This window comes from Barbatula barbatula (assembly GCF_947034865.1).
Source record: "Barbatula barbatula genome assembly, chromosome: 1".
NCBI lineage: Eukaryota > Metazoa > Chordata > Actinopteri > Cypriniformes > Nemacheilidae > Barbatula > Barbatula barbatula.
This window is the reverse complement of record NC_136766.1, coordinates 23,903,801-23,926,695: the sequence shown is the minus strand read 5'-3', so window position 1 is coordinate 23,926,695 and position 22,895 is coordinate 23,903,801. Positions and strand designations below refer to the sequence as shown.

General features: G+C 40.5%; 1 protein-coding gene across 1 annotated transcript in view; it reads left to right on the top strand.

Moving 5' to 3' along the window:
- Positions 1 to 8,464: 8,464 nt before the first annotated feature.
- The window catches only part of LOC306901542 (urea transporter 1), a gene marked incomplete at its 5' end in the record, with an annotated part of 24,301 nt that continues 9,870 nt past the window's right edge, over positions 8,465 to 22,895 (top strand). The window contains 2 exons of the mRNA XM_079469377.1: positions 8,465 to 8,667; positions 9,650 to 9,930. Of these exons, the coding sequence (XP_079325503.1) occupies positions 8,465 to 8,667; positions 9,650 to 9,930 (484 nt within the window). The remainder of the gene's footprint in view (positions 8,668 to 9,649; positions 9,931 to 22,895) is intronic.

Here is a 22,895-nt window from a genome sequence, read left to right as displayed (position 1 = left end):
CTTAGCCCCCGGACTCCTACTCACAGTTCTAGTTCCTTGGGTAATGCATGCATTTGTACTCCCATTCCGTGATAGGTAGATTATGGTGTGTAGTTGTCAAAGCCTTTTCTGCACGATGTATAACTGGCCGTGGTCCAGGTTGTGACACGAAAAAGAACACAGTTATTCCACACCGGTTGTTTTAGTAGGCTGGAACAGCAACTGAACCTCCCACAGCCAAAACAGCGGGGTCCTGCTCCAGTATTGGGTTTGCTGCTTGTCTTAATAATTGTATGACATCCCTTCGAGCTGGATGTAGCACCACTCTCTCATTCCAGTGTTGGGGTCGGTTTGATGAATACTCCTCTTCTTGCAATGGGAAATTACGTCTCCAGGGTAATTTAATGTCTTTTCTCTGGATAATTGCCACGTCCGTGATGCTACTCTGGTCAGGAACTTTACTGTAGTGAATCTGCTATATCACTCCTGGCCGCGGCCTGTTTGTGATAACAGCAAAAGAGAGAGAGAGAGAGAGAGAGAAGAAAGAGAGAGAGAGAGAGAGAGAGAGAGAGAGAGAAAAAACCACATCGTATACATCCCTCTCATTAATTTCTTCTGGGGTCATAAATGTGTTACCTTAACATGAGTAAATTCAAAGGGGAAGGGGTTCTATGCCAAAATAACAAACAAAACATAAGCTGTCTTCCTGCCTATCGGTGTCTATCAGACTATAACTATACTACGTATCCCAAAAGGAAATACAATTCTATGCTGTCTCCCTTCTATAGAAAAACAGAGTCATAACAGTAAATCAAAATGGCACCCCTATTTTTGGTTAAGTTAAGGTATCTCATTATGTTCTTCACAGTTTTCTATTGTTGTCACCATCGTTAACATAAATGCCTCAGAGTCACGTTGCATATTTAAATCAGTTTGCAGAAACATTTGTTTAGTTGTGGTCTTAATCATTAGAGACCTCAGTGTAGGGAGAACACAACAGAACAACATTGCAAATATCATTAAGACACCAATAATCATTATTCCTATTTTTGCAACCCATCCTTCCCATGACTCAAGGATTGAATCAAGCCATGTACCAAATGCCTTGTCTCTTCCTGCATTAGTAGTTATTTCATCTCTTAAATTTTTTAATTTTTCCATAGCATTTGTAAAAGACCCATTAGGGGCAGTGTTATTAGGAATACATGTACAACAGTCGTCTCCAAACATTACACAGACACCTCCCTTCTCAGCCAATAACCAATTGAGGGCTTGTCTGTTTTGCCAGGCCATTTTACCAACTTTACTCTTGCACATAAACCCATCCAGTTATTTGGTAATACTGGTCTTAGTTTGCTTCCTCCACATACCCAGAAATAGTCTGCTATAGCACTGAGCTGGGTCTCGTAAGATTCTATTAATGGCCATCCCAATGTCATATTTGGACAATCTTCCCATCCTATTGCTGTGTAATTGTCTGTGAGTGTGGCAGAAGCAAACGTATTATTCCAATGTTTTACTACACCCGTGTGTTTTCGCATCATATTGTCCAAATGCCAAATAGTTATACATTTCCCTCCAAAAATTCCCACATTATTGCCCTCTTTTTTGTTTGTTCCATTAAAGCATTCATATTGCAATGTGTAGTCTATATCATAAACAGCTGGGACCTCAATCATACTTGCAGGGAGATTTACATCAATATCCATGCATTCTTTTCCCCGTAATGAATGGCTATAGTATCGTTCCCTGTTCGCCCGACCTGCCAGGGCCAAACATTCTGCATGGCAAAAAGGAACAGTGTTTCTCTTTTTATCACACTGTTTTGCATAATGTCCAGCACAATGTCTATAATCATATGGGTTTGGCACAACGATGAGTTTGCTCATTGGTGATGGAGTGCAAAATACACATCTGTCCATGTACGATTGATCTGCTGTGAAATGTGCCCATCTGTACCACTCATTGTGAATTGCCATATCCCACAGTCTCTCAGGCCTGGACAATTCGTCATATGTTGAAGTCTGAGGGTGACCAGTTGAGGTCTGACACATTGATGGTTGGGAAGTCGTGTTCCAGCAATTGTTCAAGGGATAGTCCTGAAGGGGACTCCCCTGGGTCTGTGGCATGGTCTGTATCAGGTTCGTCAGTAGCAATATCGTGATCAAGATGTCCTGCATCCCCCTCCCGCCTTGGGCTTGGCTGTGGTTCGCTGTCACTTGTCTGGGTTGCGGTGGCATCTGATCTCTGTCTGTGGCGGCTATCTCTTCCTGTACTAGATTCCCCATGTATATCAGGATCGTATGCAGCCCTGCCAGCACGTTCCTCCGAATATCTCTGTCTTGATCTCTGTGCTGGCTCGTTGGACTCCTCCTCTGTTCGCTCCCGCCGTGCTATCTGTTCTGACTCGTGCTCTGGCTGGTGCTGTGTCGGCTCCGACTCCTGGTCTGGTCTCTCCTGCTCTGGCTCGAGCTGCGGGAGCTGCTCCTGCTCATCGCGCCTGTCCTGGGTGGTTCTGAAGTTGGCTCCGGAAACCTCTCAGGTGTTCCCTGACTATCATCTTGGCTCTGGGTCTCGTCTGAAATCTCTGCTTGATCCTCAGCTTCTTCACCGGCCTGTGCAGGATCTCGTCGTCGAAGCTGTGGCACTCTGGTGCAGTGATTCAAATGGTACCAGGTGTTACTGCCCTCCACTTGGACTGCTGTTGGCGTTGCTCGTGTTACTGTATAGGGACCCTCTCTTCGTGGCTCATTCCACCTTCTTCTGAAGACTCTTAGGTAAACTTTGTCCCCAGGAACGATTGCGCATGGAGCTTCTTCCTCCTCTCTAGGTCCTGATTTCAGATGGAATTCCGAACCTGGGAATCACTTCTCGTGTCAAAAACTTAATCACAGTTCCAGATCCCTGGGCTGGTGATGGCACAGCTTCCACCCATCTGCTGAATCTGTCTATAATCACCAACATGTATCTCTTGCCTCTGACTGACTTGATCATGTCAACATAATCCATTACCAAGTGTTTAAAACGTCCCTCTGGTACAGGGATGTGTCCTATAGGTGCTGAAGTTGTTCTGAGCACAAATGTCACACCCTGTGAGGAAATCGTCTACTGTTGCTTGCAAATAAGGTGACCAATATCCTTGTTGTTTGATTTTTCGGAGTATCTCATTTCGACCACAATGATCGAATCCATGTGTCTCTGAAATTAACACAGTTAATAAGGCATGCGGTGCAATTATTAGTCCTTCATGAGACCGCCATACTCCATTTACATCCCTTGTGGCCCCCCTTTGTTGCCATACTGACTGTTCAACCGCACTTGCCTGCTCTTGTATGCGAGCTAGGTCCGTAATACGGGGCTCGGGCTGTACCAACACCATGGGAGCCATTACAGCATTTTGGCACCCTGATGCCTTTCTGGCCTCTGCATCTGCAGCATTGTTCCCTTGTATTACAAAGTCATTGCCCTTTTTGTGTGCTTGACATTTAATGATACCCAGCAGCTTCGGTTGCATCATGGCTGAAATTAACTGTACAATTTGTTCAGCATGTTGTATTGGGGTCCCATCACTCTTTTTAAATCCTCTTTGTTTCCAAACTGCTCCATATAAGTGACATACTCCATGGGCATAAGCAGAGTCTGTATAAATATTTACAATTTGCCCTTTTGCCAACTGGCAAGCAGTAGTCAATGCTTTCAATTCGGCCAGTTGTGCTGAGCAAGGCTGCTCACAATGTTGGGAAATTACAGGGGTGAATCCGCTTCCTTCTCGCTTAACTACAGCAAATCCTGCATGATTACCCAAATGATCCATAAAACAGGAGCCATCTACAAAATAATCAGCCGCTGCATTCAGTATGGGTGTGGACTCTAGGTCTGGTCTCAGACGGGTAAAAGCTAGTGACTCAGCAATGCAATCATGTGGCTTGCCTTCATCCTCTAAGGGTATGTAGTTCGCTGGATTCACAGTAGTACAATGTTTTATAGTTACATCTGGGTATGTTAAAAGAGTAGAATATGCCAGGCTCCTGGCCTGTGTTAAAACAAATCTGCCCTGTTCCAGCATTTCTACACATATGGAGAGAGGAGAGATAGAATGTGTACCCTTCAGAGCATTAGTTGCATTCCTATGTATACTTTTCCATCGAGATCGCATCCTGAAACCAATTGCAACCTTGCCATCCCTCCAAACGCTACGGATACAAATACAGCACAGAGCTCGCAAGTATTCCGTCCTATAAATAGAATAGCTGCGTTAAGTTTGTGCCTCTGTTAAAGATGTTTTATTGTTGTTCAGATGCTACTCTCCATGCTACTCTCACAATCTATTCTTCTCACATTTCTATCTCTCCTCTCTCCATATGTGTATTCATGTTGTGTGTTTGTTTGTATTTGCGATCCTGATCCTGATGTTACTTTGTTGTTGGCTCGCATACGTTGGGCCTCGTCTTGATGTCTCCCTTCATCCTCGAATTCTGATTTGCAATCTTCGTCCTCGTTCTCGCTCCCTCTCTCGGTGTGGGTGCCTGCAGAACCCTTCAGAGCATTAGTTGCATTCCTATGTATACTTCTAAGCCCTTCTGCGGTGACATCATAGGACTCTCCATGTCGTTTTGTTAGTTCTTTTAATGCTTCTCTTAGGGCTTCATAAGGGCTAGAATATGGTATACAGCGGTGGTTCTACATTGAATTGCACCCCGGGCGAGAACATCTTTGAGCGTCCCCCCCCCCCCTCGAAAAAACTAAATTATGTCAACACCAGCTAAGTAGTGTCTTACATTCAATTATTAATCTGCTATGTCATGTTTTTATGACAATTATGACAGGTTAAGATGTATTGGTTAATGTAAAGTTGTCAACAAAGACCTCAAACAAACAATATTTGCATTAAAAATGTCATAATTGAGCGAATGACACTTAATGACAGTTGTCATAAACATGCATAAAACCTTCATATTCATGACATGTGTGATGTAGCAAATACATAGCAACAGTTATGTTCGTCTTAGAAACTAGCTACAGATTGGAAAATTCTGTTTGCTCATTACGGGACCTTACGTTAACCCAACTGATGGAAATAAATATTAATAACTGAACTTGTAACAGTTTTGTTGCAAAGCACAATATTATGGTGAAATTAGATCTCGTGTTTGTTGACTTAAAACCAAATTTGTTGTATAAGTACTACCTGCCCTGCGCTGGCCTCTAACCGGCGTCTGACCGAATGAGAATCGGGCGCTCTAACGACTAGGCTAAACACCACAGTGTCTTTTCACACAACATGGCAACATGGATACAGTAATCATAACACAGAGAGAACATTATAGTTGCATACCTTTATCTTTTCAGCATACAGGGGCGCCAATTTGCCAATTCCCCACACAATGAATTAATAGATAATAGATAACCGATTTGCGGCGGCCCATAGTTTCTTTTACTGCTCGTGCCGGTGCCGCCCCCCACGTGACATGAAAAAATGCCGCCCCGGGCGACTGCCCGGTTCGCCCGTGCCTAAAACCGCCACTGATGGTATATCTTGTTCTTCTTCCTCTAACTGATCCTCCCTACCCACCGGGGATTTTTGCTTAGTCTTGTCATTCTTTTCTCTAAACAGGTATACTGATTGTAACATTAAGTCATTAAATCACCTTAGTCATTTTGCTGTGGTTAAATATTGAATAAAATGTGGTTAAATATGGTTTCTGATAATATCACTAATAACTAATATTCTATTCTATTATTCCTATGAATACTTCTTAATGCTTCATGACTGATAAAAAGTGTGATAATAAAAATGCAATGTGAAACGAAATGATATGTAAAAGGAAATTCTAATAAAAATGCAATGTGAAACGAAATGATATGTAAAAGGAAATTCAAATGCATGCATAAATGTAGATATATGTAAAAGGAGATACGTAATAGGAGATACGTAAAACAAAAATACTCAATAGGAGGTGAAACACATTGTATGAATAGTTTAACTTATTATATAAACATCTGGTGACTGGTATCAGCAGTCTCCCGGTGGTTTACTTAGCATATTTTGCATTAAGTGAATGATTTGCTGAAAAGAAGAAATTGTAGGTCATCCAATGTTTTATATCTTCAATGCACTCTGCCTATTTGGATAGCAGGATATATATAACTGACTATAATCTGCATAACAATGAAAGCTAATTCCATGTTTTCAATAATGTTTCCAAGGGGCAGCATGTATATGGAGAACAGCACGGATCCTAGAACTGTTCCAGAAGTTTATGTTTTGAAACCATTTTTCATTGATTTGAAGTTCATGTTTTAAAATCATAGTTAAATTCATGTTTTAAAATCATTTATCAGTGATTTTACCTGTTAATTGTCACCTTTCCATATATGGAAAACCCACGTTTGAATCAATACTTTTGTGAAAGTTAGATCTAATTATGACAAACTATCGTCGGAAAAGTCTGAGATTCTAAAATACATATTTTAATGTTTTATTAAATGAAGTATGGGGAAAATTTAATTGACGTTTAAAGGACAAGGGTATGTATAAAAAATAAATACATCCCGCAGAACACCTATACCTTTACATCAATACTGTGCATGTAAATTCTCATCTTTTCATGACAAACATTATATTGTTGGAAAAGCTAAATAAATTAGAATACACATTTGATTAGTATTTAGAAGAATAATCTATTTAAGGAGAGAAATTGATGCAGAAATGATAATTGATTCATTGAATTAGTGTGCATCAAAAGAAAAGCTTCATACAAATTTATTGTTTTTATGTTTTTACTGTGCTTTTGTAGTTTTTAATTACATCTGTTAATTGTTAATTGAAAGAGTAATAAAGCATCTCAATGTCTTTTTTGATCAACCTATAGTTTTAGGTCTATGTCCCCAAAGGATTTTGGTGGTATGGCGGCTAAAAGGAAACTTACCAGACCCCTCAAAATTGTATGTATCATGACCAAACTTGATACAACACTTGTTGACCTTTGGGACTTTGAGTTATAAAAGTAAAAAGGTTTATGTTTTTGTTTTATATTTATTTATTTTTACATTTTTATGAGAAACATTTGTGGGATTGTTTTTTAGGACCAATCTGATAATTTTCCTTTTTTAACAAGACCATCTGTAGGTCTTTATTTCAAAGAATTTATGAGTTACAGACATTTTAGTTCCAGTGGTGCGTTAACATGTGTGTGGGTATTTGTTTAAAAAGGCCCTGACATGGAATAGGTTAAACATATTTTTGTTTTAAGATTTTTATTTCATTTGTCTTTTAAGGAATAATTTTCCACCTTCATGTGTTGAGAATCACCCTTGCCCCATAGCAACTTTTATTTTTTAGATCTTTGGCAATAAGCTGCCATTTTAATATTGAGTTATTGACTTTTAAGTTTGAGTTCTCTTTTTTTTAATTTAGTTTTCTTTCAGATTAGTGAATTATTTAATTAATGAGTTATTGATTTTTAAATTTAAGATCCCTTTTAATTTTGCTTTACTTTCAGATTTGTTGAATTATCCAATTAATGAGTTATTTACTTTTACGTTTGAGTTTGCTTTTAATTTTAATTTTTAATTGAATTACTGAATCTGAGACTCCCAGATTCCTCTTTTCATTGTTAGAGATAGAAAAATATATTATGAGGCCAATGATTTTGAAGCCTTTGCCCCATTATTGATTCATAAGACCATAGATTCACTTTTAAGCTCTATGAATAAGACTTTTTGATTGTCGAAAATAGCCCCAGAAAACTCAAGAGCTTGGTTTGCATCCTATTAATAAAAAGAATGATGTAATAAAAATTAGATATTTTAAAATCTCTGTGCTTTTAGTGTTGAGAAACACTACTTAAAGAACTGGCATCCACTCCTGTAGATTAGTTGGGGTCCAGATGCCCAGTATGTAAAGAGACTATAGAAACAAAATCAAAAAAATGGGCTGCACGGACTAAAAAACTAAGAACATTGTGGCCTGAAAGTGGTACCTTTGATGTGACGGTGTGTGAGGAAATGGAGGGACTGATAAAAAATTATAAACCAAGAGACAAAACCAAGAGAATAAAAAAGAAAAGTAGAACAGGAGGTGTTGAACCTGTTCAAAGGTGAAAAATATGAGAAAAATCAGAGCAGTGTTAAATAATGATTATAAAAATGGTGTAGAGAAATTTGAGAAAAAGACTCAGCCACCTCCCTATGAACCCCCTAGAGGCCAAAAGGTAGAAAAGATGCAAACACTAACACAAATGCCAGTGGTAGCATTGTCAGAGGTTTCAATAGAAGGGATGATATAGATCCAGATAGAGATCCAGTCTTAAGAGAGAAATCCCCTCAAAACAGGAAGAAAGGGCTAAAATCCCCAGTGTGTAGGGAGGATCAGTTAGACGATGGAGACGGAGTTACCCAATGTCCTGATCCTTAAGAGGACGTGTAAGAAGCATTAAAAGGAATAACAACACATTGTTGAGGGATTTATGATGCTACAGCAGAAATGTTAAGATCCATACATGCAACCTCTGCTAATGCTATAGAAGATCTTTCAGACTCCAGTACCGAAAGAGGAAGTGAAGACGAAGACCACAACTCCGTATTTGAAAACGAGGAACGACGCCAATGCAAGACCCAGCATCCTCCATCCAGCAATAAAGAAACATCAGGAGCTGTCTCACGAAACCCCCCGAGCGGAGAGCTAAAGTACGTAAGAGGCAAACTCTACCTTCAGGACTAACAGATCGAAGAAGAAGGCGAAGGGGGAAGACTTAGAAAAACTGCAGGCATAAGTTCCCCCCAGAGAGGAACAACAGGAAGTCCATACAATTGAGGAAGGTAAACAGTGCCCTATTTTGATAAAAGGGACACAAGCGCAATATGTGCCATGGGCTACTCAAGATCTTGAGGGACTAGTTGCTTGTCTACCTGATTTACACGAAAGAGCAGGCAAATGGATCCGAATGGTGGAGGATGAGACAACAGGAAAACTCTTGGCACTGGGGGACATCAAAGCACTTCTAGCCAAATGTGTAGGAAGTTGAACGAAATCTTAAAAGAAGCAGACCTCCAATATGCAGCAGACTCACCATACCTAGACGGAGACCCATTCAATGACCATAGGAGGGAAGCATGGGTGGAATTAAGAAGAGAATTTTCCAATCGCATTGATCCCTGAACTCTCAAGGGGGAACAGATGGGAGAAGAAGAAAACCCTGCTACCTTCGTACCAAAACAACTAAGAAAGTAGAAGCAAGAACTAGAAAAAGATCCGGAAGGTGATATGGTAATGGCAGCACTTCTCAGAAATGCTATCGTCGACGCCATCCCATCAGTGGTGAAGGCCAAGCTGTAAGATGTAGTGGGCCTGAACTCCAAGCCGCATAAAGAATTATGTGATTACGTGACCCATGCCGTGGAGCAATACAGAAAAAATTAACTCAAACTGAGAAATCAAGAAATTGATCTTCAAAGAAGGCTGGTACAGCTGCAGCTTGAAGAACTGGGCAGAAAGAAAAAGACACAAGCCGTGGTTAAAGACAAAGACAAAGAGGAAGATCACATAGCAATAATGGCTCCAGTAAATCTTCCAGCACCTATGGTACAGCAACCGGGCGCAGAAGCCACTGCACAGCAAGCACCAGGAAGTGGATCACAGCAGCCAGCGCCTATCATCATCTATGTAAAGCCTGGACAGCAGCACGGATCTGGTCCAGGACCTATGCAAGGAGAGCAAGGAAGACAGAATCGAACAAAAAACCCATGCTGGGGATGTGGTCAACTGGGGCACAACAGAAGAGAATGTCCAACCAGCCCCTGGAACACAAACCAGCAACAACAGGGCACCCAATGGCAAGCAGGCCGACGACAATGACCCCAATGGCAGGTTCAAAGACAACAGGGACCTCATTGGCAAAACCAGCAAGATCAACAACAACAAGGACCAGTCAACCCTGGCGTGGTCCAGATGTTGGTGACTAGGGCTGCCAAGAAGATCCTACAGGGAGGGGTCAGCACCCAATGATAACTGAAGATGCTGACACTAAACCTATGCTGCAGGTCAACATTGAGGGCAAGAAAACACAGATGATGGTAGACACAGGAGCAACTTATTCATGTATGAGCTCAAATTATGCCTCACACCTCCCAATGTCTGGCAAGTTCACAAAGACAGTAGGATTTTCTGGAAAAACTAAAACATCAGAACAAACCCCTGTTAATCTGTTAGGGAGGGATGCCCTACATTAGCTAAAGTTGCAGATATCTTGTACCCCGAGGGTCTTTACATTGACATTAAGGGAGTTAGACAAATGGTAATCTCAACCCCCGAAGCTAATGCCTATTGGTTAGGAGATTTAGAAAAGGATGTAGGAAAGACATTGTACAAAGTTTATTAAGGAACAGATCGAAGATCCCAAATTACCGGAATTAGGATTTCACTGCACCATGATATATGACCCATTGTGTTGAGTAGACACAGCGAAAATGGCTTCAAAAAACCAAAGATACGAGAGTTCCCCTAATATCAAAGTATATAATCATGGGACCACAGGGAGCGGGATTACAAGTGGACAACAATGATTTTATTAACGATTGGCCAGTAGAGGTCCCAAATCCTCATACCCTGTTCACAAATATTCCACCGGATGCTCAATATTTTACACACTGATCTTTGTTCTGCATTTTTCTGCATTCCATTGGCAGAAAGCAGTAGGCACTTGTTTGCCTTTCCTAATAATACTGCCCCCGATGGGTCTTTCACTCATGCTATGGAAAAATTTAAACATTTGAGGGGTAAAATAACGCTAATGCAGGAAGAGATAAGGCCTTTGGGACATGGCTTGATTCGATGCTTGAATCATGGGGAGAATGGCTAACGGGAATAGGAATGTTGATTGTTGTTGTTTTGATGTGTTTTTATAATAATATTCTGTTGTGTTCTTCCTATACTAAGATCTTTGCTTGTTAAAGCTACAGCGAAACAAATGTCACTGCATACTGACTTAAATGTGCAGCATGACTCTGAGGCATTTATGTTAACCATGGTAACAACAATGGAAAAATGTGAAGAGAATATTGAGATGTCTTAACTTGCCAAACGCTCAATCACCACAGGGGTGCCATTTTGTTTTACTATTATAACTCTGTTTTTCCATGGTAGGGAGAGAGCATAGAATTGTATTTCCTTTTGGGGCACATAGTTTAGGAAGAATCTGTTAGATACTGATAGGCAGGAAGATAGCTTATGTTTTGTTTGTTATTTTGGCATAAACCCCTCCCCTTTGAATTTACTCATATTAAGACAACATGTTTATGAACGCAATAGAAATAAATGAGAGAGATGTGCAATATGTGGTTCTCTCTCTCCTGTCCATTTTGTTCTTTTTTCGTTTTCTTGTCCTAATTCTATCACATTGAACAGGCCAAAACCAGGGGGTGTTCCGGCAGATTCTCAGTGATAAAATATTTGCTCAGAGTGACATCACGGAGGTAGCAATCACTCAGTGAAAAGAAATTAAGCTACCATTAAGACATCATCTTACACTGCAGGAAGAAGAATATTCACCAAACTGACCCCAACACTGGAATGAGAGAGCGGTGTGACACCCTGCATTGTTATACGTCATGCAAGAAGAGTTTTGACAGCTACACGTTATACCTTACCTATCACGGAACGGGAGTACAAATGCATGCATTATACAAGGAACTAGAACTGTGAGTAGGAGTCCGAGGGCTAAGTGCCAGTGGAAGAACTACCTCTTTTAGTGACGGTGGGGGCCACCCACTGGACGAACATAGGTAGCTTAAAAACATTAGTTACCCTGTCAGGACTCCTTTAGTGATCTCATTCATGAACTTTTTGACATATGGAGTTATGGGACCAATGTCAGCTGCATTCAAACAACTAACTGAAAAATTCAAGCCATATCATACGGACAACACTCCACATCGAAAACCACCTGCAGATCGAATACAAGGGACATCACTCTATTTTCCATCTCGAGATGAGTATGCTGAGATATCTTGTTATCAAAGACTTGTAAATTCAGGTCATGTGTTTGCCCTGCACGAACAGAGGCGACTTGAACTAGAAAGGCCTCAGATACTCTGAGACTGCTGTCACATGACAATGCTATCCTAGCTGTAGGTTTTACTTCAACACAAGAGGTCACATGGATATGCCATCCTGAAAGGAGACCAAGTTGGACTTTAACTGTGTGCTTTGATCCAACTACATTCAGGTGTTATTATCTTGCCTCATCAACCAACGGAAAGTCAACTTTGCACTAGAAGAGGATTGTTCGACTTTCTACATGACAGCCCAGTACCTAAGAGTCATAATCTATGGACACTTGTGGCGGCTTTTAGTCCAGCACTGGGTGTATCTTCTATGATGGATGAGGTAGAAATCACCAGATATGAGCTGTCATCATTTGTTAACACCATAGGAATCATGATGCAAGTAATAAAAGAAGAACTGTGAGGATTACGTTCTCCAGAATCGTTTGGTTCTGGATCAACTCACCGCAGAACAAGGAGGCGTTTGTATGGTGGGAAAGACTTGTTGCACATACATACCGGACAACCACGCAGAAGGACATCTTATTGAAGAAGGAATATACAATATCTCAAAACTGTCTACACTAATTGCAAGCATGGACGTAACTTCAGAGGATTCAATGTGGGCCTGGCTCACCAACATGTTCTCCAACTTGCATCACATACTGATACTAGGGGCCTGTATTTTGGCGCCAATTCTGATACTACTGTGTTGTTGGCCATGTATACTAAGGCTTTCTCAGCGACTTACATCATCAGCCCCTATAAATCAGATGGTTGTTTATTCAATTGGTGATGATCAGCTTTATGAAAATGCATAGACCTGGTCACTCTTATTTTGTTGTGGGTTATAAGCAGGCATTGTCCGTGTCACGAGACAACCAAGAGTATACAATGGATTTTTATTTTTATGCATAACTATAACACCATAATGAGTATTTAAGCAGTCTGTTAATGACATTGATTCTGAACAATTATTTTGCTTATCTTCAGAAATTATTTGTGTGTGGGACTCTTCAAAGGAGTCCCAAAGGGGGGAATATATTGTGTAATTTATGGGTTGTTTTGAGATGATTTGATGATGCTTTCACATGCAAAGTGCAGTATTATATACCACAGTTATAATCTACCTGTTTTAGTATTAAGAAGTATTCATAGGAACATTGGAATATGTAGAAGTATTGGTTATTAGTGATATAATCAGAAACCACATTTAACCACATTTAATTCAAGATGATTGTGAGCAAATGACTAAGATGATTTAATGACTTAATGTTACAATCAGTATACCAAATGACTTAATGTTACAATCAGTATACCTGTTTAATGATTAGTTACATAAAAATACTTATATAGCATGTTTAAGAATACTTTTCAACATTTTACAGCAATATAAAATCCAGTGATGTCTGTGAGGCCTAGAGGCCTGAGGTTCAAATAAAGTTCAGAGGATGAGATACAGAAAACTTAGGTGCTTTCCTCTAACCAATGCATTGCATGGTCAAGGACACCTTATGAGTTCACCGAGTTGCTTCACCGGAAGAGAACCGGAAAAGTGTCCAAATATGGGCACATGAATTATTTGTTCATGCGCCAACCACAATTTAATACGTATCCTGTTGCCTGGGATCTTTTGGGGGCAGAAGCAGGGTTATTGGTTATTAAAAATAAGAGATAACAGGAATTTACCCGATTGGTGTAACGGAAGACATCAGTTGCATCATTTTCACTATAAATATGGGCTTGAAAACACTGTAACTTGGGATGCTTTGGGAAGATCTCACTTTGTTTGATTCGAACAAATAAAGTTTACTCTTTGACACCTGGACCTTCTTTGTTTGAGCAATTTTTTGAAACTACAAGATCCATTTTCCACAACAATGACTTGATAAAGTCTAAACTACTTTTATAATTCATATTGTTTGATGCAAAATATGTAGAACTATGGGAAAGACCTATTGAGCCACATAAAGAATTTCTTGGCAGGTGATTAACGTAAGAAGACAAAGGAAATTAGATCTTTCAAAAGATTCAGAGAGAGAAATAAATAAAAGCACGATTGATAAATATGGCGGAAGAAAACAAAGTGTACAGAGACATCTCAGACCATATTACAAAGATCTCTATGTTTGTCCCACACACAGATTCTCAGATGTCACTTCTCAGTGGGAGAAGTGTAAATTATACTGACCCAGTTTTCAGGAATTAACCAGTCCTGCAGAACTATGCAATGCACTCCACCATTAGCTATGTGTGCGTCCTGGTAGAAGGTCTCCACAAAGAACTTATACCTGTCATTTTTGACCTTTTGGGGACATTTTTGTTCCCCATGAGAAAATAATAAATCCAACAAAATGTTTATTTGTTTGAAAATGTTATAACGTAAAAGATTTGTGTGAGTGAAGTGGGGTAGGCAGGACGAGAGCCGGGATTCGAGTATCATGAAGGAGATCGGGAGCATAAGAGGACGAGCGACCGGACAGTCAGTGTGAGAGGACCGGGCCAGGACTCTGTTTTGTTTTATTATGTTTGTGTGGTAGCGTTTTATCGTTTGTTTATTTAATTAAATGTTTTGTTACGATCGCCGGTTCGCGCCTCCTTCCTTCCTTTTATGGATCTTTGTTACATTGGTGCCGAAACCCGGGAGGAAGGAGAGATTTGCTAGAGTCCTCGCCACCAAGTGGCCTCACGGTGCCGGATTGTTCGGGCAGCGTGGACAAGAGACGACTACCAGTAGCTGCCCGAAGTGGCGGTTCTGGAGCAGAAGAGACCTTGCCGCCGAGCACCTGGGTGGAGCCTGAGTCCGTCTACCCGAGGGGGAGGAGCAGGGGGCGGAAGAGCCGGGAGGGGCCACCGCCTCCCAGAGGCCAGAGCCGGGGGGAGGACCAGAGGACAGGGGGCCCGCTACTGTCTCCCTACCAGAGGAGCCATCACCGGCCGTCAGGGGGTCCGAAGTCTAGCGCTCAGGGCCACCGCAAGGCAACGCGAAGGAAAGTACTGGTTGCGGCAGAATGTCGGGGAACCGGACTAGAATTTGTTTTCTGCTCCCGTCTCCATTCTCTCGTATCATCTGTGCATACCCACAGGGGATAGTCCGCCGATGCTGGGCGACCCCCCCACCCCCGAGGAACATGGAAACCCACCGTTTGTGTGTATTTATTTAATCCCACAAGGATGTCCTTATTTGGAAAAAAATCAGTTATAGAGTCAGTTATAACTTAAAGGAATTGTACAGCGAAAAAAAATTATGTATTCACCCTCATTCTATCCCATGCATATGACATCCTTTCTTCAGTTTGCCTCAGAAGTTTTCCCAAAACAAATCAGCCGCAAACAAGTTTGTGTAAGTATGTGAATTACTGAACACAGCTTGCAACAGAAGCCATTCCACCAGACTGTCAAGGCTAAACTCCTGTGGTTGTTATGGAGACAGTGAGGGGGAATGAACGAGAGAGTGAGGAAATGAGGGAGAAAGTGTGTCGACGGGCCAAAATCAAACTGACAGGAGTGTGACATGACAAATTGCTGCTGCGACCACAAAACCCTGAAAGACATGATGGATGAACAGCAACACACAAAACAACCACAAACACACACACACACACACACACACACACATGAAATGGTAAATAAGTCCTGTGACATTGATAGTGTGTGATTTGAATTCTGAACTGAAAAGCTTTAGAGTAAAACACTACAGGTCACCAGCAGAATAAGAAAATCAGAGAGGCAGAGAGATCGCTGGAGGGAGAAAGATAAGCCAATGACATAAATGATAAAAACAAGTGAAGATAATCATTTAATTTGTATCGACTTGCACACACTTTGGGGAATTTCTGATCACTGATATGTAGGAAGCACACACACCGGGGCATATACAAGAGTTGTTATTTGAACAGGCCTTCGAATCGAGCCAATAAACAAATTTAGATAAAACTCTTTCCATAAAAGAAACACTTGGCATGAATACTGAAATCCAATGCCAACGTCAATGGTTTATAGACATATCCACATTTAAAGCCACAGGGTCATATTTGACAGAATTTTACAAGCAACAGCACCAGCAGTTTCAGGACTGAGGTTAGGGCGTAGCCATTGAAGACATTGAAGATATAAAAATCTGGACACTTTCCTGAATCGTTAATACAGCCACTATACAAAAACGGAGATAAATTGGACCCCTATAACTATCCAGGCATTTGTGTGAACAGTAACCTGGGGAAGACTTTCTGTAGTGTCCTGAATACTCAAATTCATGCTTTCCTTAACAAACACAATGTCTTAAGTAAAAGCCAGATTGGATTTTTACCAAACCACCGCACCACCGACCACATCTACAAACTACAGACTTTAGTCAATGAGCCGGTCCATCATAAAAACAAAGGAAACATGTATGAATGTTTTGTTGATTTAAAAAAAGCAAAAGCATTTGATTCCATATGGCATGACGGCCTATCATAAAAAATCAGGCAAAGGAGGAAAAGCTTATAACATCATAAACACCATGGACATCATAAACAACTGTGTAGTTTAAATTGGTGATAAAATAACAGAATTTCCGAAACATTTGGGAATTTTTTTATCTACACCTGCAAGAGAAATGCTGTCAAAATTGGGCCCTGACAGTCAATCTGAAAAAAAGAAAATAAGATTATCCAGAAAACAAAGATTACAGGATAACAGATACCCATTGACTCTGGGAAAGACCACAATAGAACATACTTTATCTCGGGCCTAAAAATCAGCGTGTCAGGAAGTTTTAGCAGCACTTGCTCATGTTTCTGCCTAAAATGTACATTTGATATAGATATTTTAATTTTATATATTTGATTTGTTCACTTGCATACACTTTATTTTATATTTCATTCTATATTTATGGCTAAATCGGCACCTTATTTTGCTACAATGTTTGTACTCATTGCATGTCTTTTGTTATATGTTCAATGCTTTGGCAATATTGTAAGAACACACAATCATGCCAATAAAGTACCTTGAAATTGAAAATTGAGAGAGAGAGATAGAAAGAGAGAGAGAGTGAGACTATTTTCCGACTCTTCTCCTACAGTGTGTGCTAAAAACTCTCTAGAACAATTTATGTCTTATCACACTCTCTTGTTCTCATTCAATATTCATATCTATATCTCATTTTTTCACTCTCTCTCGCCAAACTTATCTATTCCCTGCGGTCATCTGAAGACTAGATACGAACAGCCATTATTCAACTTAGCTGCTGTGGCATACATTATCACAACTACACACATACTCACACACACACTTTGGTATTTTACCCTGCTCTTTCCCCCTGCAAACATTAGTGTCTCTCTGCAGCTGTAAACTGAACCGGATCATACATCCTCTATCGATCAGTCTGAGATTTAATCGCCCAGCCCAACTTCCCTCTTTTATCTCCTCTTGTTCTTTGTGCAAGCTAATTTGTGCTTGCAGTTTCTAGCAAGATTGACCTTTAAAAGGACACAAAACCTAGCAGTAGAGCTAAAAGACCAGAGTCAAATCAATATCTTATCTTCAACCGTATAAAGGGATTCACACTTACTGAAAAAAATTATATAATACACAATTTTATAGTTCAGTTTTTATTTTCATATTGCTCCAAACTTTCTTTCTTTAATTAAACTCTTTAAAGAAAAACATGCGAAAAATTAAATAAAAGCAGTACACTTTATTAAGTGTTATTAAATTTGGTTTACCATTATAAAATTTGGTTTAATAACAAACCAAACCGTTGCTCTGGGTTAACTTACCCAGTAAGGTTGGTCTCTTTTTGACCCAAACATGGGTTGAGATTAACCCAGCATTATTTTAGAGATCGTTGACATGACAATGGTGGAGTAGAAAGTGGAAAAGTTTGTGTTTCAGAAAAATATTCCACTTTCAAACGACAACACTGGCAGAAAACAATGTTGCAATGCCTGCAGGAATAAATTTGAGTCATAGTAAGACAACCTTATCATAACGTTCTCGTAGCTCAGTGGTTAGAGCATGGCACTAGCAATTGCCGTTTGTCATGGATTTATTTACGGGTGACTGAACATACTCCAAGAAAAATTTAAGGGTGTGTCTGAAGCGTGACGGACCCACAATTCATTTCGGAAATGCATGATGTCACCCATTCAAATTAAATGAGAAGCGTTGTCGCTGACGGTCCGTGTGAATCCAGCGTTACAGTGGTTTTCAGTAGATAAGATCTGTTCCTCATAGCTTCAAAAGAATTGGAATAAGGAATGAGTCACATATAGGCTTTTTTGCAAAACACATCTATGATCTATTGTCAAGCACAGTAAAAACTATTTTACTCCCGCTCTGACAGAGCTGACAACAAATCAAAAGACAATCTTAAATAAATAAAAAATAAAGACATGATTATACAGTTTTATTAAGTATTTAATTTGAGGGCCTTTTGAGAAGAATAGCTCTGGATTGAGTTAGTTATTCTATATAGTTCACTCGTAATTGATGATAAACAACTCTGGAGGGGAAGCATATTGTAGCAGAGTACATTAAAAGCTCCTCTGAACAGAGTTAAAAAATAGCGGAGTTAATTTCTTGTTGCTCTGAACTGAGTAAAATAGAACAAGAGTCAAATATCACAGGACAGAGTAAAATATTAACTCTACACTGAGCATAATTTACGACTCTCTCAAAAGAGTAACTTTGACTCTTTTCAGAGAGAGACCAAATCTTATCTGGCATAAAGTACAATTTTCTTCAATACAAGTTCATTTCACTCTGTGGGGAGACATGTAACAGTGGGGACCAAAATATAGATCCCCATGGGCCAAAAAAGCTTATAAATCGTACAGAACAATATTTTAAGAAATCTACAAATGCAAAAGGTTTAAAGTATACAGTTTGTACAGTATGAAAATCATAACGCCTATTGACTGTCCCCACCAAGATAATAAATGTGTGTGAGTGAGTGAGAGACAGAGAGACAGAGAGACAGAGAGACAGAGAGACAGAGAGAGAGAGAGAGAGAGAGAGAGAGAGAGAGAGAGAGAGAGAGAGAGAGAGAGAGAGAGAGAGAGAGAGAGAGAGAGAGAGAGAGAGAGAGAGAGAGATTGTAATTAGGCAAATGTCGACTAATCGACTAGTTTTGTCCATGCAGGGAGAATGTCACACAAAGCATAAGATCACAGTGTCCCCTTTGATATTGACATTAGACACAGACACAGACACAGACACACAGCATTCACACTGAATCTGTCATCTATTGCCAATATTCCCAAATACATTATATTTACAAACAACTTACAATAAACACACATTAAGATGTATTGCTTTGTTTACTTATATTCTGACTCAACATCTCATATTCTGACTCAACATCTCATATTCTTCTCCATCAGTCAGAACTCCAGAGGCTGTGAGTAGTGATGAGAATCAATGAGGGTGTGTTTGCCTTTCGGGTGCCTCGACACACACAATTACAGGTACACTTACATAAAAACTGATGACTGAAAAATAAAAATAATGAGTGATGCTGTGTTAATAAATTCTGTATAAATGTATGAAAATAAATTTGTGCATCTGTGTGAGAATGACAGGGAGGGACAAAAACAAATACTCTCTCATAAGCTACCTTGATATTACAGATGGATGATGACGGAGAACTATTTAGGGCATGGGTCTCAAACTCGGTTGCTGGAGGGCCACAGCTCTGCACAGTTTAGCTCCAACCAGCTCTAAACCACACCTGCTTGGAAGTGTCTTGTAATCCTGAAGCTGTTGATTAGCTGAATCAGGTGTGTTTGATTAGGGTTGGAGCTAAACTGTGCAGAGCTGTGGCCCTCCAGGAACTGAGTTTGAGACCCATGATTTAGGGAAAACATATAATCTAGATACTCACTCATTTCATGCAACACTGACAGTGAATATTTTTAGACTGTGATTATCGTTCTGTGATTATTATGAGTTCGATCCAAGGCCTTTGCACATAGTCAGAAACAATGGATAATACAATACAATGCAAGCCGCTTTGGATAAAAGCGTATGCCAAATGCGTAAGTGTAAAATATTTGGAACAATGTCAGTAACCAAGCAGATTTCGTCCCACTTTGCCTCCCATAGTAGTAAAGCAAATAGAACTAGATTCAATACCTTTAGTAGGAAACTCTTGATAGTAGCAGTCGATGTGGAGTGGTGAAAAAGGAGGGTAAGGAATGTCATTAGGGTCATCAGGTGGGCACCCTGCTTCATCAACTTTTCGTTGCTATACCCTCCATATCCCTGATGGGCTCTGCATGGCAAGGGCGTCCTTCTCCATGAGTCGGGCCTAAGCCTGACCGCATACCATCTGTCTATACCTTGCTGCCCAGATGGGATCCTTATGCTTGATCCAGAGCCAGTTACTCCTTTTTTCGGCTGCACTTGACATGGACTTAATGGCCTGTTGGAGAGAGCGAATCTACATCCCTAATATTCTCAGCAAACTGGTGGTAGATGTTGGAACAAATCCCCTACATCCCAGCTCTATTGGGAAGATGCTGGTCTTCCAGCCGTTCTGGGATGCTTCAGCTGCCAATATTTTTTCTTTTTCTTTTCATAAGCCTCTTCAACCCCATCTTCCCATGGCACTGTTAAATCCACAACATATGCAAGCTTTGTTGTTGGAGACCACATGACCATATCTGGCCGGAGTGTTGAAGCCATTATTTCTGAGGGAAACACAAGCTTCTTATTGAGGTCCACTTCCAATTTCCAATCCTGCTCTCACTTCAGGATACTTGTATGCCCTTGATGTTGGCCAGCTGGTACGAAATTTGTGAAGTTGATCTGTCCTGCCAATGTTTGTGGGAGGTTGTTTGTGGTGGTTCGCTTCTGTTCCAGTATTGATGCCAGCTCTCTGAGTACTTGATTATGCTTGCAAGTATAGCGCCCTTGGGTGAGACTTGTAGTACACCCTGATAGAATGTGCCTTAGGGATGCAGGTACTTGGCACAGGGAACAGGCGGGGTCTTCTCCATACCACTGTTTCAGATTTTGGGAGGGTAGCAGGTCGTAAGTGGCTCTGATGACAAAACTCAGCCGCGCTCCCTCCATCTGCCAGATGTCACGCCAGCTAAGCTTTTTTTCTTCTCCAGGCCCTCCCAGGTGGTCCATCTCCCCTGCTTGGCCATTGAGACGGCTTTGGCAAGTCGCTCTCCCTCCTCATGTCTCCTCACTTCTTCTACCTCTAGCTGTCTCTTCTACACTGATGTTGCTTTGTGCCACAAAGGATGGGATGAGTTTTGAGTCCGAACCCTGTCCTCCCATAGTGTACTTATCCAACCACGTCTCTGAATTGAAGCACAGACCTTGCACTCTGAACAGATTCTGATGGAGTCCACTTCCTTCCCGCTACCATCCGGGGGCCCGCTGTTTGAATGACCGCATCCTAGGATTCAGTAAGGGTCATGACAGCCCTTTGTTTTAGTGTATTTGAACTCGTCCACAAGCCTTGTGATTGGTCATTCCAATTTACCATGTCCATAAAGTCAGACCGAATTTAAACAATGTGGAATTCCAAGCCACTGCTTCTGCTTATCAGCCATTCCAACTTTTTATCCTTTGTGATGGGGATCTCATTCACAGTTACAGCCAAAAAAGTATTTTTTCAGTTTGGAGCATACCAAACTGAAAGCACCACAACTTAGGTTTCCCTGGCAACAAAGACTTGTTGCAGTCTCTTGTTGCAGGGGAAAGTTGTTGTGAGTGTTTTTGATCACTCATATAGGCTTGAATTGGTGGTAACATCTGAAATACATTATAGTCGTTCTTCTCCCATGACCCATTTTGAGGCTCTGATAATGATCTCCATTGCCATCGTGGAGGCCAATGGGGAGATGGGGCATCCCCTGCATGATACCTACCTCCAGCGGTTGCCAACTAGTGATAAAGTATTTATTTTCCCTACTATGGAAGTAAATGGGGAACGAAATCTGCTCGGTTTCTGCCATACAGATTTGGAACAATCTATGGGTGAGTAAATGATGACAGAATTTTTGGGTGAACTATCACTATAAGCAGTTTTTGCTGCAAAGATTTTGTGCTTTTTGCATCTAATATCTGCCTTGCAAGAAAACTGTTAGACTGTTATCACTCAGAATTTATTTTGTATTTCTTCTACATTTTTTTTCCGTATCTGTCAGTGTGTGTGTATTTCTGTGATTTACTCCATCGCTCCCTTGGCCCTGCTCCACACACAGAGCTCTAAATGGTAAAGATTTATATCACTTGAAGCCTTGCTTGGACTACAAATGGTTCTTCCCATTGATTCCTTTTGTGTTGAAAACAAACCTAATTTTGTTCTGGCAACATTCTTTCATTATGTAACAGATGTCCCCAATAGGCTGAATTGTAAGTCACTCTTTCAGCAATGACCACTCATTATAATAAATGACACATGGACACAGATCCAGTCTGGGATTAAAGCACAATACTTAATTTACAGAATACAAATAAAGGAAGGAAATAATGAAATTATATGCAGCATATTTGAAAACTGAGGATGAATAAATTATGACAGCTTGACAATATTTATTTTTGAGTGAACTATCCCAATATATAATGATATTGATAGAAATGCTAGAATAACAGAAGTGTGAATGATTGAGAGGATGAGACCAGATGCTGCATGTGGACTTTACCCATTTCTAGTGCAGTAAGGGAGAAAAGGACACGACTGGGGAGAGAGTCACAGTAGGGGGAGAGGCCGGTGGAAGTGAAGAGGGGTGAGCTTAAAATGCTCTGACTTCAGGCTGACAAACCAAACGGGTTGGTTGTGTAAAAACAATATGTGGATTTCCGACAAAACATCGCCACAGCAACCCGAAGGTCTCAAACAGCGTGTCATTAAGACACTGCTGTACTGCACT